This window comes from Cervus elaphus, chromosome 13 (assembly GCF_910594005.1).
Source record: "Cervus elaphus chromosome 13, mCerEla1.1, whole genome shotgun sequence".
Lineage (NCBI taxonomy): Eukaryota > Metazoa > Chordata > Mammalia > Artiodactyla > Cervidae > Cervus > Cervus elaphus.
Window position 1 is genome coordinate 69,684,458 of NC_057827.1, and position 18,992 is coordinate 69,703,449.

The 18,992-nt window shown below is 40.9% G+C and overlaps 1 protein-coding gene across 8 annotated transcripts in view; it reads left to right on the forward strand.

The window, feature by feature from the left end:
- MARK3 (microtubule affinity regulating kinase 3) overlaps nucleotides 1–18,992 on the forward strand; it is a 101,747-nt gene that overhangs the window by 60,387 nt on the left and 22,368 nt on the right. For 5 of the 8 annotated variants that reach the window (XM_043921253.1, XM_043921246.1, XM_043921248.1 and 2 more), the window contains exons 4-12: nucleotides 2,893–2,941; nucleotides 5,587–5,652; nucleotides 9,732–9,802; nucleotides 13,779–13,835; nucleotides 16,369–16,605; nucleotides 16,764–16,883; nucleotides 17,132–17,231; nucleotides 17,758–17,870; nucleotides 18,365–18,518. In XM_043921253.1, the coding sequence (XP_043777188.1) occupies nucleotides 2,893–2,941; nucleotides 5,587–5,652; nucleotides 9,732–9,802; nucleotides 13,779–13,835; nucleotides 16,369–16,605; nucleotides 16,764–16,883; nucleotides 17,132–17,231; nucleotides 17,758–17,870; nucleotides 18,365–18,518 (967 nt within the window). Of the gene's footprint in view, nucleotides 1–2,892; nucleotides 2,942–2,983; nucleotides 3,057–5,586; nucleotides 5,653–9,731; nucleotides 9,803–13,778; nucleotides 13,836–16,368; nucleotides 16,606–16,763; nucleotides 16,884–17,131; nucleotides 17,232–17,757; nucleotides 17,871–18,364; nucleotides 18,519–18,992 lie in introns of those variants that run through there. The other 3 variants (XM_043921249.1, XM_043921251.1, XM_043921252.1) reach the window with 2 other exon arrangements.

Sequence of the window (18,992 nt, forward strand, 5' to 3'; positions counted from 1 at the left end):
ACTCCTTTCCCAATTTGGAACCAGTCTGTTGTTCCATGTATGGTTCTAACTGTTGCTTCTTGACCTGCATACAGATTTGGTTTTCAAACTTCAGTGTTTCCTCTAGTGTATTACCTACTACTACTCTCTAAAAATTACTCTAAAACTTAGCAACTTAGAACCTGTGTTATCTCAGTTTCGTTATCTGTTTGAGGGTGACTTAGTTGGATGATTCTGACTCAGATGCTTTCAAGATATTTTGGGGAAGAGCCACAGCTGCAGGCACCCAAAGGTTTGATTGGGGCTGGTGCATCAGCTTCTAGAAGGCCCTATCACCTGGCTTTTGTCTAGGGCCTACTGTTCCTCACCAGCCGCAGGTGTGAGTCCTCATTTCCTTGCTGTCTGGGCCTGTCCATTAAGGTACTTAATGTCCTTACGGCATGCATGTCAGTGATCTGTGAGAGCAAGGAGGGAGTCCCAGTGCCTTTACAGCTTAGTCTCTGAAGTCCCCTCCCTATCGCTCTGCTTTCCTCTCTTCATGAAAAGCAAGTCACTAAGTGCAGTCCACACTGAAAGGGAGGAATATTAAGTTCTACCTTTTGAGAAGAGGATTGTCAAAGTATTTGTGGACCTGTTTTAAAAGCACCTCACCAGGGGTGCTGGTTGATATGTAAAATTCTTAAAGCTCATTTCAGATCTAGTGATAGGTAGAACCCAGGAACCTACAGTTTGCACAGATATCCTAATGTTCTGATGCTGGTGGCTTAAAGTCCACACTTGGAAACCCACTGCTCTGCCAGATGGAGCACCTGGTCTTCTTGAAATAGTCTTCATTGGTTGCACCTCGCTGTCTTGCTCAGATCACCAGCCCATTTTGAACTGCATAAATCCAGTTACCTCCGTGGTGCCTATCACCGCAGGCAGAAGTCAGCTCTCTGTCCCTTGGGTCCCTGCAGGACTCCGTCTTTCTCCTGCTCTGGTTCTGATGTTGTAGTGCTGTGCTGCTAGTAGGATGTAAGTTGTTATTTGGCGTCTTTTGCCAGCAGAACTGTGACAACCCTGTCATAGGCATTCTGCTACTCAGGATCTAAAAGCAGCGTGGTCATTAGAAAGCTGAAGAGACGGGCTCAAACCACACTTCTTGGTAGTCAGTACTTTCTTGCAGGCATTTATCAAACAAATGAGTTCCTGTTGTGTGCCGGGCTGGGTTTCGAGGTTCCACTGGTGACAGGAGGCAGACACACTCCCTGTAGATGAGGCGGCAAAAATGAACTGATAAACACAATGTATTATCACAACGTGAAAGACATTCTGGGAAAGAAGCGCTGTGATGTAAAACAACGGAGACCTACTTAGATAAGATTTTCAGAGAATCTGCCTGAGACTTGAAGGATGAAAAGGAGAAAAAATTGTAAGGAAAGAAAGAGTTAGTATGTTCTGGGGGGAAATCAGAGTGCCTGGAGTTGAGGCTGAAAGTGTAAGCAGTCTGCGGTGGCCATGGTCAGGGTTTCATTCTAAACACAGTGTCCTGAGCTGAGTTAGTATGATAGCCAACTTGTCACTCTTGTAATTTAACAGTTGTAGAAATAACTGGGAGGTTCAAATTATAGGTACAAGTCCAGCTATGATGAATTGGGAAAACAAGATTCCTCTGTTTGCTTAGCACAGGGAAATGAAGAAAAAGCCCAAGCCTTTAGTGGATGATCCAGTATTCTAGGTGGTGGTGGTTTAGTCACTTCAGCCGTGTCCAGTTCTTTGCAACCCTATGGACTGTATAGCCTGCCAGGCTCCTGTGTCCATGGGATTTCCCAGGCAAGAATACTGCAGTGGGTTGTCATTTCCTTATCCAGGGGAATCTTCCCAACCCAGGGATCAGACCTACGTCTCTTGTGTCTCCTATTTGGCAGGCAGATTCTTTACCACTGCACCACCTGGGAAGCCCAGTATTGTAGACAGAAAGGCTATTCATCTTGATTCCAAAAAGCTCTGAGCTGTTTGTGGGTCAGATACCGTGCCTCCATGCCTGTTTGTTGCTGATTTCATTTCTAGTTTAGACCTGGGGGACAAAGACAAGTACAGGGAAGGTCCCTGCTACCTCATCCCATAGGCAGCTGCTTCTCGTTTCCCAGACCGCTCTCCAGCCTCGCCTCCTGCAGGCTGTGATACCCCGGGTGCTAGGAGACTGGTTCTGACCACGTTCCCCGTAGAGAGATAGGAGAGCCTTGGAAGACCTTTCCTCTCTTTTTCTGGTTTCCACTGGTTTGCCGGAGGGTGTCTAAGATGGCCTCTAAAATTCTATTATTATTTTATGAGATCTCATATTAGCCCAGACCATGATGCTGTGACCCGCCTCTGAATTCACAGCATGTTTGTACAGCAACAGTTTAATACTCTGCCTTATTCTGTGTGATGGCTAGGCAGTTAAATAAAGCCACTTGAAGTGGTTTTATTTAAAGCTTTATAGAATTACTTGGAATTATCAATCTAATACACTCAAGATGCAGTTCATTGGGACTATACAAGTTTTTGTTTGCAGAATTAGAGTTCCTCTATAGATACTGAATCGGACTAAGTCTAGTAACAAACTACTCCTGCTTAAATCTGATTTCTGTGTTCAAGATAGTAAAATATAATTCAAAGTATAATTCACAATAGCAAAATCTCCTCTGGGAACTCTGCTTTTTCATACGATAAAATTGACGCATTAGTATTGGAGCATTAAAATTGACGCATTTAGTATTAGAGAACAAAACTACGTCATAATTACTCTGGATTTCCATGTCTTAGATGTGGACTACTAAACATTATCAGTGAATCAGTTATCTAAGAGAAAAATTTAATTTACATTGCTACTGTGGAATATAATGTTTAATAACCTGTGTTGGGGGGATTGTGTGTGTGTTTGTTTTTTAGCTCTTCAGAGAAGTGAGAATAATGAAGATTTTAAATCATCCAAACATAGGTACTTTCTGCTTTCTTAAATACTTTTGGGTCTAAATGCATTCTTGAAACTTTTTCATAAAGCTAAACATATATTCCAGAAGTGACAGGAGATTTCTTCCCTTCTCCCATTCCAGGTACACTTTTAGAATATATGTGTGTGTGTGTGTGTGTGTGTGTATAGTTGATCATTTCTGTTAACTTTTTGAAATTGCTCAAGATAGGTTAAAAGATTAGATATTAAACATTCAAATGTAAAGCTTTAATTTAGTAGAAACATCTGTAATCAGATTGTAATTTTCTAAATTTTAATATATCAAAATATCATAATTGTACCTAAATTTTAGATAGAGGGAATTACAGTAAGCTAAAGTTTTCAAAGTTGTTTTTTGCTCTAGCTGTATTCCTAAGAAAATAATGGTGTATTGAAACATATTTTTAAAAATAAAGGGAATTTCCTGTCAGTCCAGTGGTTAGGACTCCGTGCTTCCAGTGCAGGGGGCACAGGTTCGATCCCAGGTCAGAGAACTAAGATCCCACATGCTGCTCAGGGCGGCCATAAGAAAAAGATACAGGGCACTTGCTATCTAATAAGAGTTTTTTGGCATGAATTGTTTCACACTGTACAGACCTGCTTTATGTGTCCTCTGTGCTTTATGCAGTGAGGTGTGTCTAAAGATGAGGGTGGGTCATGGTCCTGCCCTCATCGTAGTTGTAGGAACAAGATGAAAGCTGACCCTGTGTACACACCTCAGTGAAAATTTTTGATTCCATGCATAATGCAGATCTTTTAAAATAATACAACTGCTTTCTTATATAGTAATAGGTCCTACAATCTAAAAACATTTGAGTGAAATAGCTCATAAGACAACCAATTGTATCAGCTTACTATCAAAATCAGTTCTAGGAAATGGAGTGTGATAACTTTGGTGTTAGGGATATCATATCAAGACTTCTTGAAGCACAAGAATAGAAAAATAAAAGGGAACCACAGGATGGAAAAAACGTACACCCTATATCATCTAATCTGAGCCACCATCATTTAAAAGGCATTATTGTGTTCAGGTACTGTTAAGAAAATTGCTACCAAGCCATTATCCCCTTATCAGTGATGTTAATTAAAATGTGAAAAAATACATATCTTAGAATGTGAACTGTGACATGGTTGGAGAAAATAACAAGGGATATAATAGTGAAAAGAAAGCCTTTATATTTTATTTCAGCTGTTTGAGGTTAGCTAACCAACTCTAGATTTCAAATTTCAACTTCCCACCACAAATACACTGCCAAGAACCAGCTCACTTAAACCTATTTGTTTTGTTTTTTCTTAAGTGGTACCCTGATTAAAGTTCTCTATACTTACTACTAAATGACATATCTTTGAAAATACAAATTTCTAAAATTTAAATTCTCAGTGGATTAAAATAGTTTTCCTAGAAGAGCCAATATTTGCATTGGAATTTTATATTTAAGTTTATCTTTGGCTTACCAGGTCTTAGCTTCCCAACCAGGGATCAAACCCAGGCCCCCTGCAGTGAAAGCACAGTCCTAACCCCTGGACTGCCAGGGAATTCCCCCTGCATTGGAATTACAGAATTTATTAATATGTTGATGGTTTACCAGCATATGTCTTAAATTTATTTAAATAATTTTTCTTAACAACCTGAACATACGCCATCTTAGAAATGTTGTGATAGTTTTAATTCACCAGTTTGACAAACACATCAAATACTGTGCAAGCTACTGATCTGATTAAATACTCTGTATTAAAGCATCAGAAAATAACCCACAATAGAAGAGATTAGCATTTTCCCTCACTGCTCTCCTTTTTGCTGAATTTAATTGTAACATATGTATTAACAAATTAGATACAGGAGATAGTGATTTGATAGTTTTAGGAATTAGCTTCAGTTTTATTTAAAAATTACATATTTTTGATTGATTTGTTATGGTTTTATGAGTTAGCAGCAATAGAAATATTATTTTTATCTGTAATAAGAGACTGCTATAGCAGTCACACTGACCCATTGAAAATAATTAAAAAGTTATTTTCAGTGTAATCGGTTCTATTTTTCGGTCTCTGGCTTTAGAATAGAAACAAAGGAATCTTAGGAATTCCCTGGTGGTTAGGACGCTGCAAGCTCGCTGACAGGGCCCAGGGTGGATCCCCGGTCAGATCCCTGGTGAGAGAACTAAGATTCTGCATGCTGCGTGGCTCAGACAAACAAAAATAAAAAATAAAACGTACATCGTTAAAAAAGAAGGGAATCTTTTTCTCTGAGAATTGTGATAAATTTCTTAAGCAACAAAAGTCTCAAGTGGAATTCTGTGTATCCTTAAAGCCACAATGACAGGTGAATTGAACATATAGGAGTAGGATAGGTGCAGACATACTACAGGAGCATGAAATGAGAGCAGATAAACTGCTGAGTGCATCCTGAATTTACAGTGTTTGAGAACCCAGAAATTATGTTTATTTTTATGGGATTCCATGTTTTCATAAAATCTTTTCTGCTGTTGTAATATAAAGTTTCCTAAAATCATTTTTTTAAGAGGGCCATATATTAATAGGGAAAAAGTTAACTTTTTGTAGTTAGTTTATATGTATATGGTATGTACATACAGACATTTGTTTCTTTTTCTCCTGTATCTTCTCTCCTCTCCTAGTGAAGTTATTCGAAGTCATTGAAACTGACAAAACACTCTACCTAATCATGGAGTATGCAAGTGGAGGTAAGGCATTTATAAATTGTTTTTCTTCCGTCCCTCCCTTTTAGAAGAATATGCACCCGCACTGCCCATATGGATAATTGATAGAGTTTCATTTAACCTTCAGAATCTTAATACACTAGGATGAGAATCAGAAAGGCTGATTGCTAGCAGTTCAGTGGGTTACTGTTAAGCATTTCATTGTTCCCATCATTAATTGATTGTATGCAGATAGTTGGATTTTTTTTATGGTGTAATGTAAAGTTTACCATTTTAACCACTTCAGGTGTACAGTTCTGTGGCGTTAAGTACATTCACATTGTTAACCAATACCATCATCCATCTCCAGAACTTTTTCATTTTCCCAAAATGAAACTGTCCCTATTAAACAATAATTCCCCATCCTCCCTCCTTGCAGCCCCTGACAGCCACCATTCTGCTGTCTGTATGAATTTGACTACTCTAGGGACCTCATATGAGTGGAATGATACAGTATTTGTCTTTTTTGTGACTTCCTATGTCACTTACAATGTCCTTAAGGTTTATCCATGTTGTAGCATGTGTCAAAATTTCCTTCCCTATTAAAGCAGAGTAATATTCCATTGCTTATAGCACATTTTTTTATTCCAGTACTTCAATTTTCAAAAGCATCAATGTATTAGCCTATTTGAAATAAATGTGTACTGCATGCTGGATGGATTTCTTTATCAGATTTTTACGTCAGTGGTGCCTGTTGTTTCCCAAGGCCAGAAATGGTGGTCACAGTGTATACGATTAGATTTCCTTCAAGATTAAAGACTAGTAATTATTTGCCTCTAAGGATATATAAATGTAGAAATTTTTATGAAATGAATGTATATAGCTGTTCTCTTTTGCAGAGATTCCTATTTTACGGTCATGGCTAGGCTGTGCTAGGTTTTGGACCACGCGTGAATGTTGTGGAGGCAGAAGCTTTGTTATCTGTCTTTGTCTTTTCCCTGCCTCTAACACAGTGCCTGGCACAGAGCAGACTCTGAGCAAATAAGAATTGAGTTGAATGAATGAAACTTTAAACTACTGGAGACATGTTCTGTTTAACTCCACAGTGTAGATTTAATTGTTTTTGATTATAGTAGAGTTTTATTTTGTTTAACAAGCCCTTTGGTCCAGAATGTAAAACCTGAGACAGAAAGTTGAATCACAGCCTCATTGTGATGCGTTGACCATTAAATAAAAGATTGTAAATCTGTTGTGGGCAGAGCAGGCACACCCCTGACACCACTTTTTCATACTCCTAATTCATTATTTGGAGAAGGAAATGGCAACCCACTGCAGTGTTCTTGCCTAGAGAATCCTGTGGACAGAGGAGCCTGGTGGGCTGCTGTCCATGGGGTTGCACAGAGTCGGACACGACTGCAGCGACTTAGCGTGCATGTGTCCCTGGAGAAGGAAGTGGCAGCCCACTCCAGTGTTCTTGCCTGGAGAATCCCAGGGACAGCGGAGCCTGGGGGCTTGTCCTCTGTGGGGTCCCGCAGAGTTGGACACGCCTGAAGCGACTTAGCAGCAGCAGCAGTTCATTGTTAATTGTGTGCTTCGTATTTTAAATGTGTGGGTTGAGATTTTAGTTGGGATTTTCACAGTTGAGTAGTAGGAAGAGCTGAAGGTTAATTGTAGAACCATAAATCTGTATGGAGTTCCAGTGCTTTCTACTCATCTTACAGTTCGTAATCTTCTCCTTTGTGGAGCCTCTACAGTGTACCAGTGCTTTTTTCTCTTACTTGATCTCCTTTGACTTTCACAATGGGTCCATGATGTGGCCAGGCAGTGAGTGAGGAGATGGAGGCTAGGAAATATCCCCATGGTCATGTTGCCAGGCCTGGAGCCCCAGCCTCCCAGTACCACGTAGCCTCTCCTGATTGGTCAGTCAGTCATGGCTTCCTGTTTCATCTGTTTTAGGTCACAGGGTCATAGCAGTTGCTCTGTACTGGAGAAGTGTCCATCCCGAAAGGACGGGCTCTGGGAAAGACAAACATGGCGTCAGTCTGGCCAGTGCCCCTCACTGGCAGTGTGGCCTCATAAGTTGCATGTCTCTGAGCTACTCAGTGGGCGTGGCCGCTCAGTCCTCCTCCGAGGGCTCAGTGCCACTGCCTAACGTTACAACAGCACTGAGCAGCGGTGGTTTATTGGCTTGGCCCATTTGTTTAAATCAGCTCAACAAAGCACCTTCTGTCTCCAAGGCAGCGGTTTATTATTGATAGTTTGCCAATTTGAACAACAAAAGTTTCATTAAATTGGCTACCTACTCCTGCTACTGCTAAGTCCCTTTAGTCGTGTCCGACTTTGTGCAACCCCATCCCTGGGATTCTCCAGGCAAGAACACTGGAGTGGGTTGCCATTTCCTTCTCCAATGCAGAAAAGTGAAAAGTGAAAGTGAAGTCGCTCAGTCCTGTCTGACTCTTTGCGACCCCATGGACTGCAGCCTACCAGGCTCCTCCGTCCATGGGATTTTCCAGGCAAGAGTACTGGAGTGGGGTGCCATTGCCTTCTCCGACCCAGCCTCTTATTTTTCAGTTTTATAGAATCATAGAATTTTACAATTGGAAAGAATCTCAGAAAGTCATCCAGGGCAACTTCCTAGTTTTTACAGATGAACCTCTGAAAAGTTGGCCTGGTGCCCATGGTTTCATCACTGGTTATAGTGACGGGACCTGAACCAAGGGCTTTCTGAACTGTCTTGACATGGGTGGGGAGAACCACTGTATGCTGTTTTTTTTTCTAGTAAATGATATCATGCAGAGATGCTTAATTTAGTTGCTTACCCTGGTTGCTAATGCATTTTTAATGAGGGGGGTTGGAAATCTGGGTTGTATGCCTGGTTTATAACAGTGATTGTATGACTTTATGGCTCCAAAATCTCTTAACAGGTTTATATTGCATTGGAATTCTAAAATATTTTAAAATTAAAAAAAATATATTTTAAAATTACATTGACATTATCTGTGTGACTGTACAACTACTGGGTTTAATCCATAAGTTTTTTTTTAAGTCAAAACTGTACCATGTGGTATGCACACATCTTTGTTTTTTCTTTTTTTTTTTTTTTTTGTTTTTTGTTTTTTCATTTTTTAACCACTTGTTTTGACATATTTTTTTACTCTGCAGATAGAATGGCATTCTTTGAGAAAATACTGACATTTAATTTTATAATTCACCATAGTTAAATGTATTGTGTAGTGTAAATTAACAATATGTAATTCCTTTTAAAAGATGATGCAGTCGGTAATAACTTGAAAATATTTACGCTAATTTATTAAAATTTATTCAGAGTTAGGGCTGAAAGTTCAAAAGTCAGAGGTACCAATGTACAGTTCAGAACAACCTTTTCCTCAGAAACACTTAAGTTCTGAAACTAAGCTTTTCAAGTGTCAGAGTGTTTTAGCTGCCTATTGACGACAGGATGCCCTCCCTTACAGGAGTCAGCACAGCACTTATGCGTGCGCGTGCACGCACACAAATGCGCACACACCCTGTTTCTTTCCCCTGATCTTTCTCCACAGTACGTTTTATCATCTGATACACTGTATATTCATTTATTTGCTTATTATCTGTCTACCCCCTCCTGGAATGTAAACTCCATGAGGAGAAGGACTTTGCTCTGTTCACTTGTGTATTTCCCCAGAGCCAAGAACAGTTCTCAGCAGTTAGTATTCTCTCAGTAATTATTTGTTGCATGAATGAATTTAGGAAATGCTTTTTTGTCATAATCCTATAGTGAAAACACCTTCTTTGAACACACATAATATTTCCATTTTAACTTTCAATTTTAATTTCCAAGTTTTTACTAAACCATACTGGAAACAAAACCTTTAAAGTAAAAGTATCATAATAGAAATATATGAGAATTTAATGTTAAGGCTTTTCTATAACTTAAAAGATTTTATCAATAAACTTGTCCTATAGTTAAGACTGGGTTAGTTCAGATTCCACATATTTCTGTTCATCTTCATAACTATATTTTTAAAATTAAAATTACAGCATTGCTAAAAGTGAAGCATCTTTAATTCATGGGAAAGTTAATGCTCAGAAATAGGACTTCGGCTTACTTTTATTTTTCTCAATTATAGGTGAAGTGTTTGACTATTTGGTTGCACATGGAAGAATGAAGGAAAAAGAAGCAAGAGCTAAATTTAGACAGGTATGGATTGTTGCACGTTTAGTTTATTGATTAAATAACATTATCTGGCTAAAACCCTGACGCACGCAAGTGTTTGCCTCTATAAATGTCATAAGGCCTGTTGGATGGAGCAGAAGTTAGCCATTCAGTTCAATGCAACAAAATTTATTAATTTATTAAGTGCTTTCATGCCTAAAGCACTGTGCTAAGGCTATGAGTTCTATTTCTAGCTTTGTAATTGGAATTATAGTCCCACTCTTAATCTTAGTTTTTTGACAGTTGATCCTTAAAAAATGAGTCTTTGAGCACTTGTGATTGCATTAATTAAAACGGTTTTCAATTTTTAGCAAAAAGTGTTACAATCTAAAAATTCATTATTGGTTTTGTCTTACATAAGCCAAAACCAAACAGAACATAACCTGTGAATTAACGACTTATCTTCTTGCTTTGTCTCTGCCCATTGCCTTAAAGAGACTGATTTTAATACATAGGTTTTGAGCATAAATGTGATCTAAGTCTCTAATAAAGGTAACTGTTGATTGATCCTTATCTGTAAGTGTCCTACCTTTTGCTGTTGCTTAAATTACTTTTAAAATCTTAAGACATCCTAATGGTACTTTGAATTAAAACCTGTTACATATCAGACTTTGACCATCATTTAACTTTTCTGATCCTCAGTTTTTCTAGCTATAAAAAGAGGAAGTTTTACTTGATTAATTCTGAAGGCCTTTCCAATTTTGATATCACTTTATTCTGTGGTCTATGGAAGGGAGCTCAAATTTCTCTTTGTTACAAAACGTCTGTTTGGCCCTTTCCATATCTATACTTTTAATTTTTATAAATTGGCCACCTGAAAATCAAGATTTTTTTGCCTCATAAAACTGGAATTCCTTCCCACTCAGATGAGTGTCACTTGCAAGTGTTTATGTGAGTGTGATTTATTGACTGTGAGGAAAGGGCTCCTGCCAGCCCTCATATCAGATGTGAGCTTGGACCTTCTCCAGGGAAGCAGTGTGGTGCTTAGATCTCTGGCTCCTCTCTTCTTCCTTCTCTACCCATCTCCCAGGTAGGATCTGACTTGTGAAGGGGACTTGGACATGTATCACTTTTTAACTTTTTTGACCATGCTGGGTCTTCATTGCTTTGCTTGGGCTTTCTTTCTCTAGTCGTGGTGAGCGGGGCTGCTCTTCCTCGTGGTGCTCGGGCTGCCGTTATGCAGAGCACAGGCTGCAGGCTTGCCGGCTCGGTAGTGGTGGCGCAGGAGCTTAGTTGCTCCACAGCACGTGGGATTTTCCTGGGCCAGTGATCGAACCTCTGTCTTCTGTGTTGGCAGGCAGATTCCCACCCACTGTGCCAGGGAAGTCCTGTCACACAACTTTTTATCTTAAAAATTTCCAGCACAAATTATGAAGCATGTAGTTGAGGAATCTATTAGTTAGTCTAGGAAAGATAGTTTATGTGCTTTTACAGTTAATGACTTGATCTGCAGTGCTTATAATTAATGTAATCTTTTCTCCTTGCCATGGTGGTTCCGTAAGTTCGCTGATGTAAACCTGGAAAGGTCAGGCATGATATTGGTTCCTCCACTTTTCTGTTTTTAATTGCCATACTTTCCAAAAGGTTGTTTTGTTGTTGTTGTTTTATTGGAGAATCCAGAAACTTAAGTCCTCATTACTTTGACTAAATAGAAGATTTTCCTGTTTACAGTGGAGACAAAGGTATGCCACACACACAGAGTACACTATGCTTCATCTGCTTTCTGTCAGAAAGAGGCCCTTCTTTGCATATTCATCAGCAGGCGGTCTTTCCTCTTCCGCCTCCGTCACCACACTCATCCTAGTTACTGTTCATGCTGTTTTAGTTTCATGGCTTAGCTCTTATTCTTCTCAAAGAAGAATAGATTGCTGGCTCCACTTCTTTCCTCGCCCTTCCTTGGTGGGTTGCTTGTGTTGCTACCTCTACCTTTTCATGTGTGACTAGAAGTGAATTAGGCTTGCATTCTTATTTTAACCTGGGGCTCAACCTGGGTTCTCAGCCTTCCGTAGAAATAACTACTTTTACATTAAAAGCAGAATGTGAAAAGGCATTAATTTAAAGTTGAGTACTTCCAAGTTGTGGCATTTGAGCTGCTTAGAGGTAAAAGAAGAGAAAATCTCTTTGAGAAATGGTAGGAAAGTGTCAAATCTGGTTCAAAAGTAGAATTTGAAAATAACCTATGACTGACTGGGGGCGGGGGTGGGGGCGAAGGGACAGGGAAAATTGGATCAGGCAGAAGTAAGATAAAATTGTGTCCTCAGGAGTAAACCTGTTACTTTGGGGAAACAAATCTATGTCACTTTCCCAGTTTTCATGCTGACAGAATGGAGCAACGTCGTTGCTAACAGATGCTCTTGAATCCGTGTCTTGGCCTTGGGATTTGTGTGCCTCTAGGTGACTGTGCAGAGAAGGCAATGGCACCCCACTCCAGTACTCTTGCCTGGAAAATCCCATGGACGGAGGAGCCTGGTAGGCTGCAGTCCATGGGGTCGCGAAGAGTCAGACAGGACTGAGCGACTTCACTTTCACTTTTCACTTTTCTGCATTGGAGAAGGAAATGGCAACCCACTCCAGTGTTCTTGCCTGGAGAATCCCAGGGATGGGGTTGCACAAAGTCGGACATGACTAAAGTGACTTAGTAGCAGTGGGTCTGATCTTCTGCGTATTCACTTTATAATGTAGGAAGCTGCTTAGTGAAGCCTTGATTCTGGCATCATTCCCAACCCCAGCCCACCTTATCCTTACTGCTTATTTTGAACCAATATCAACCAGTAGATCAGCCCTTTCTGAGTTTTTGTGTCCAGTATAGTTAGGTGCATATTGCTTACAACTGAAAGTTGATGAGTTGGAGAAACAAGCAGTATTTTCATTATAGCCCCCAGTTTTGTATGTACGTAATCATATATATTTAAGTACACATACATAATACCAAAGTAAAGACTTGAAGCAAATACACCAGAATAACAGGAAATGTCTCTGTTTGATGGCTATAAAAGCATATTCTTGAATGTACTATCTGTATTTCCTAAAATTTTATAATCATATAAAACTTTATTAAAGCTTATAAAGTTTTAGAAAAAGAGTCTTAAAAGTTGGTAGTAAGTGTGAAATTTCTAGAGCAGTTATTTAACAGTGCCAATCAGGGAATTCCCTGGCGGTCCAGTGTTTGGGACTCAGCACCGTCACAGCTGAGGGCCCAGGTTCACTCCCTCGGGTTGGGAAACGAAGATCCTGCAAGCGGCGCTGTGCAGCTGAGAATGATAGTAATATCATCATCAGTAATAGCAGTGCTAGTCCCAGGGTGACCAATCGTCGGCTCAACGAAAGGGTGTTATTTGCTAAGTGTAGGAGGGCTTCTTATTGATAAAGCACATAATAGTTTTCATAGTTTGTAGTTCACGTACATTACAGCATTCATTCTTCCATTTTAAGAAAGAGGACACTGATCATTAGAGAAGTGAAGTCATTTTTGCTGTCCTTGAACCTACATTAGCCAAAAGGAAGAGTGTGTTGTCAGGAGCAGACTGGCAAAGGAGAACCAACCTGATAAAACACCTGGTATGGAGGATCCGTAACTGCTGGCTTGGCTTTGAGCTGATGATGTGGGCATGGAGAGCCTTCTAATTCTGGGCCCTGGGCAGCCAGGGCCCTCTGGGTCCCACTGGCTTGCTGAGCCCTGGCACCACACTTAGAAGTAACTAGCATGTTGAGGGACAGGGCCTGAGAGGAGGCTTTATAGTTAAAACTGGAAAGAACAGCCTCACCTCGGTCTTCTTGCACTCACTCCTCAGTCTCTCCAGATTGAAAGGTGTAAAACCTAAGAACATTATCTTTAGAGATCCACACAGCCGTTGAAGTGCCAACTGAGTGCTTTGCATATGTGACCACGAGGGGCGTATTTCCATCTTGATCATGAGTCTGCAGCAGTGACGATTAATGACCTTGCTTTTCACCTGTCCAGATCGTGTCTGCAGTCCAGTACTGCCACCAAAAGCGGATCGTTCACAGAGACCTCAAGGTGAGTCAGAGTGCCCTTACTCGTGTACGCTTTCCTCGTATGAGTTCAGTTCTCCTGCTGCTGACGACACAAATGAGGGATGTATTAGATTGTGTTATTAAATTTAAAAAGAATCCTAAGGTGTAGTTTCCATTTTAGTTAAAGCAGCTCATTGTTGGTCTCTAGAGAAGCATCCCCCACCACCACACAGCTGGGCGCTCCCAGATACGCACGCTCTCCCTGGAAGCGCTCGGTGCTGCCTGCACCCTTCTCTGTCTCCCTAGTCAGCATTCTCTCCTGTTAACAGCAGTGGCTATTTGAGACCTACTGCACGGTTCTCCGCCTTTGCCTGCATTCCTGGCATAGGATCAGGTTTCCTATTTCACAGAGAAAATAGAAACAGCAGGCAGAAACTCCCTGTTTCCCAGCAGGCCCTCCAGCTTAGCTGCACCTGCATCCACCCTTGACCTTTCAGAGTTTTCCTCTTGTTGCAGGACAGCACAGCACTTGTGCTGACCCCCCTGGTGTTCAGGGTCTCTGTCCCTCCCTCCCAGGCTGCGTCACTGTCTCTTCCCACCCCTCCTTCCTCACCTCCTTCTGTCTCTGCTGGCGCCTCACTAGCAGCATGTATAAAACGTGCTTACATCCACACCCCTTCTGCCTAAGAACCTCCCACCCCAGTTCTTCTTCCCGTTATACCCTTTTATTCTCTTCACCTTCACAACCATTTTTCTCTAAACATTGTCTCGATTCTTTCTTAACTTCGTCATCACTTCCTCTCTCTCCTCACATAACTGTTATTTACTGATTTGCTTGTTCCTCTGTTCACCCACCCTTGCTGCATTCACATTCACTCCATCACCTCTGGTTTGCTAATCCCCAGAGCTGTTCCTGCATCCAGAGCTCTCTTCCAGGACTCAGTGTCCAGCTGACAAAAGGACACCTCTTCAGCACCCCTCAGGCAGCTTGACTTAGCATGTTAAATACCTAAACCCTTCCTTCCCAAACTTAAATTTGTATTTCTCATTGTGGTGACTGATGTACCCCAAGTGCCTCTCTCTCCTTTGCTCTGACACCCACTCGGTCCCCAGGTCTCTGCTGTGTTCCCCGCATGTTACTGAGCTTGTTCTTCTCTGTCCCCACTCGCATTGTCCCTTTCCAGTCCACTGGCGTCTGGGGCCGGATTACTACACTGGCCTCTTGCCTGGTCCTCCCTGCTTCCAGTTTTGCCTCTTTCTTCCATGTCTGTTTCCTACATTGCAACCAGAATGGTCCTTTAAAAACACAAATAAAACTGTCATGGGACTTCCCTAGAGGTCCAGTGGCTAAGACTCTGGGCCCCCTGCACTGGGGGCCCAGGTTTGATCCCTGGTCAGGGAACTAGATCCCACATGCCGCAACTAAGCCCCAGTACAACCAAATAAGTAAATAAATGTTTTTTTTAAAAATCACACACACACACACACACACACAAATAAAACTTGTCATTTCCCTGCTTGAATGACTTTTCAGTGGCTTCCCATTGCCCTTAGGATAAAAAGCTAAACTAACTGAATACAAGTCGCTCAACTTGCCATTTTTAATTCAGCCATAGCATGTCCCCTGCCCTCTATTCCTCTCTACCGTACGCTGCCTTTCAGTTTCTTGAGCAAACCGTGTTCTCTCTCACCCTCTGGGTTTTCAGACTGTTACTCTGCTTGAAATCCCTCTTGTTGACACACCCACTGCCGTCACCTAATCCTCGCAGTGGTTTCAGTTCCATCCAGTTAGGGAGCCAGACCATACCTTTCAGTGCCGGGCCCACCACTCCTCTCTTCTCGGTCACAGTACTGAGGTCCCGGAGTATAGCTGCAGGTTTTTCTTCCCCTCCGTTTGTAAACTGTGAGCTTTCTGAGGGCAGGACCCTGTCTGTGCATCCAGACACTAATATAACACCTGGTGTATGATTGCCACATGATAAAATGTCTGTTAAGACAAGCAGTCATGACTGTGATCTCTGTCTTAAATGAAGTTTAGGATGCCCCTCTTCTCAGTAATAGCCATTATACACCTTAGTTAGCAGTGTTTGTGAAATGTGACTGTCCACTTAAAAGGGTACTTAGAAGGATCTGTTTTTTAAAAGCCCCTTATTCTTAGCTGAAAAAGCTCTTCCAATACTGTTTTGTCATGAACATTTGCTGTTTAAATTGGTGCTGGAATTGATCTATACAGTTGGGCCCCCATATCCCCAGGTTCTCCATCTGTGTATTAGGAAGGCTGGCTGACTGGACTGTTTTATATGACGGTGGAGGATGGTGTCCACGGGGTCCGAGCCGGTGCCCTCAGAGACCGAGGGACCACTGCATCTTACACCTATTATTGGTTGTTAATGCCAGAACATTAAGTCTTCTGAATTATCTCCTTTTTTTTTCTCTCTAGAAAGAATGTTTTCTTATTCATTAGGATATATTAAGTTTATATCATTACAAAAAGCTTTTATGAAATGCCTAATTCTATCACAGTTCATTATATTTTTTTGTTAAATTTCATTTTTGTTTTGATGTTTTCCCTCTAGGCTGAAAATCTATTGTTAGATGCTGATATGAACATTAAAATAGCTGACTTTGGTTTTAGCAATGAATTTACTGTTGGCAGTAAACTGGATACGTTTTGTGGCAGTCCTCCATATGCGGCCCCAGAGCTCTTCCAGGGCAAGAAATATGATGGGCCGGAAGTGGACGTGTGGAGTCTCGGCGTCATTCTTTACACTCTAGTCAGCGGATCGCTCCCCTTTGATGGGCAGAACCTAAAGGTATATGAAGCAGTTGCATCCTTGTTCTTCAGAAAGCTTAAAGGATTTTATCAAATGATCAGAGTTAACGTGTCAGTGTTATTTCAGTGGGGGAGTTGGGTTCTTTTTTAACCTAAAAGTTGACTTAGTAGTTTTCTTTCCTCTCTACCTCCCCAAAGGAACTGAGAGAGCGAGTATTAAGAGGGAAATACAGAATCCCTTTCTACATGTCCACAGACTGTGAAAATCTTCTCAAACGTTTCCTGGTGCTAAATCCAATAAAACGAGGCACTCTAGAGGTAATAACATGAGTGGGAATGAAGAACTTTGAAGAGTCTTTGAAAGTATTTTAGAATTTTGCTCAATTTGTATGACGTATTGAATACTATCCTGGGTTTTTTGTGTTTTTTTTTTAAGCAAGATTGAGACATTTTTAAAAGTTATCCTTTGAACCATAATTGATGAAATGTTGAGAATAAATTTCCCTAAATATTGTGATTATCAGAATGCTTCATTTATACTGCTAACGACACAGTTCACCTTTCAGCAAATCATGAAGGACAGGTGGATCAATGCAGGGCATGAGGATGATGAGCTGAAACCATTTGTTGAACCAGAACTGGACATCTCAGACCAGAAAAGAATAGGTAATTACTCTGTGCCTGCATGCTGGTGTGTGTGCAAGTAACATACTTGTTGTCCCTTCATTGATATGTATACACCTAAAACGGGAATGGGCTTCCCTGGTAGCTCAGTCAGTAAACAATCTGCCTGCAGTGCGGGAGACCCAGGTTCAGTCCCTGGATTGGGAAGATCCCCTGGAGAAGGAAATGGCAAATTGCTCCACTATTCCTGCCTGGAAAATCCGATGGACAGAGGAGCCTGGTGGGCTACAGTCCATGGGATCACAAGAGTTGGACACAACCCACCAAAACAGGAATAATAATGGGGATAAGTTAGGTTACATGAAGCAGCTAATATGTTTTGTCATATTTAGGAAGTTATCTGCAGGCCCAGTAATAGTACTCAGTAACTCAGAAATAAGCCAGCTGCCCATTTATGTTAGAACAATGTGTGATCTTTTCGGTCAAATAAAGGAAATTAGTTTACGCTGTAATGTAATGATTTCTTAACCAAAGGAAACCCGTAAACTGTATTATGCCCTTCTTTTAGATATTATGGTGGGAATGGGATATACACAAGAAGAAATTCAAGAATCTCTTAGTAAGATGAAATATGATGAAATCACAGCTACATATTTATTGTTGGGGAGAAAATCTTCAGAGGTAAGTATAACCAGATAAAAACGTATAATATCCTTTTGCGAATTATTAGCTCATGTAATAATTAGTTTTGGGGTTTTTTAGTGTGTATAACATTGATAATATTTTTAAATTTACCTTCAAATGACTGATCTAACTCCTATGACTATTACGAGTTACTATTTTAGCTTTAAGATAATAACCTTTAATAACTTGGCTTTTGTTAACCTGTGTAGTCAGTAATAGTTTTAAAATGGTGTAAAGTATCAGATGAAATAGAGAATTTTTAGTTTTTTGAAAAAGCCTAGAAGAACATAAATACCTATTCTTGTGTGAATTTTTCCAGTAGTCAGAAAAATACTTTTGCCTGAGTTTAGGGTTGTGTTTTTTGTACACTGTGGTTTTTCTCCCTAAATGAACAGTTTGTAAGAGGTTTGTGTGTTATGAGAAGTTTAGCTTCATGATAAACCATTTGGGCTCGTGTTGTGGTTTGCTCTGTTTTTCTCATTTTCTCTTAGCTGGATGCTAGTGATTCCAGTTCTAGCAGCAATCTTTCACTTGCTAAGGTTAGGCCAAGCAGTGACCTCAACAACAGTACTGGCCAGTCTCCTCACCACAAAGTGCAGAGAAGTGTCTCTTCAAGCCAGAAGCAGAGGCGTTACAGTGACCACGGTAAGTGAGTTTGAGATCATTCCAGCGTGTTCCAGGCCTCCCGTTAACCAAGAGGCCTCCTGTTAACCAAGAGGCCTCCTGACATTGCCAGGCATCCTTTTGCTTGTGGCCTCCTGGGGTTAAGGTTGCTTGATTGCCCTTCTTAGCGTTTCTTGCAAAGCAGTCCTGCAGGCGCTGCAGGCTCTGATCTCCGTGGTACACCCAGTAGTCTTGGGTTGATTAAGGCCTGGGTGGGTAGAAACCTGAGCCACATGGGACTTTATCAAGCACTTGAACTGAGAAGGTGATTTTCAGTTTTGTCGAAGTTAAATTTATAAAGTCACATGTGGCCAGTGGCTACCACAGTGGACAGCACAGCCCTGGAAAATGTATAGTACACCAGTTTTGCCTTAATTGGTTTAAATTTTTGACTCATGTCATTCTCGACCCACACTCTTAACTGTCCATGTGTCTGAACACCTCACTCTTAGGTTT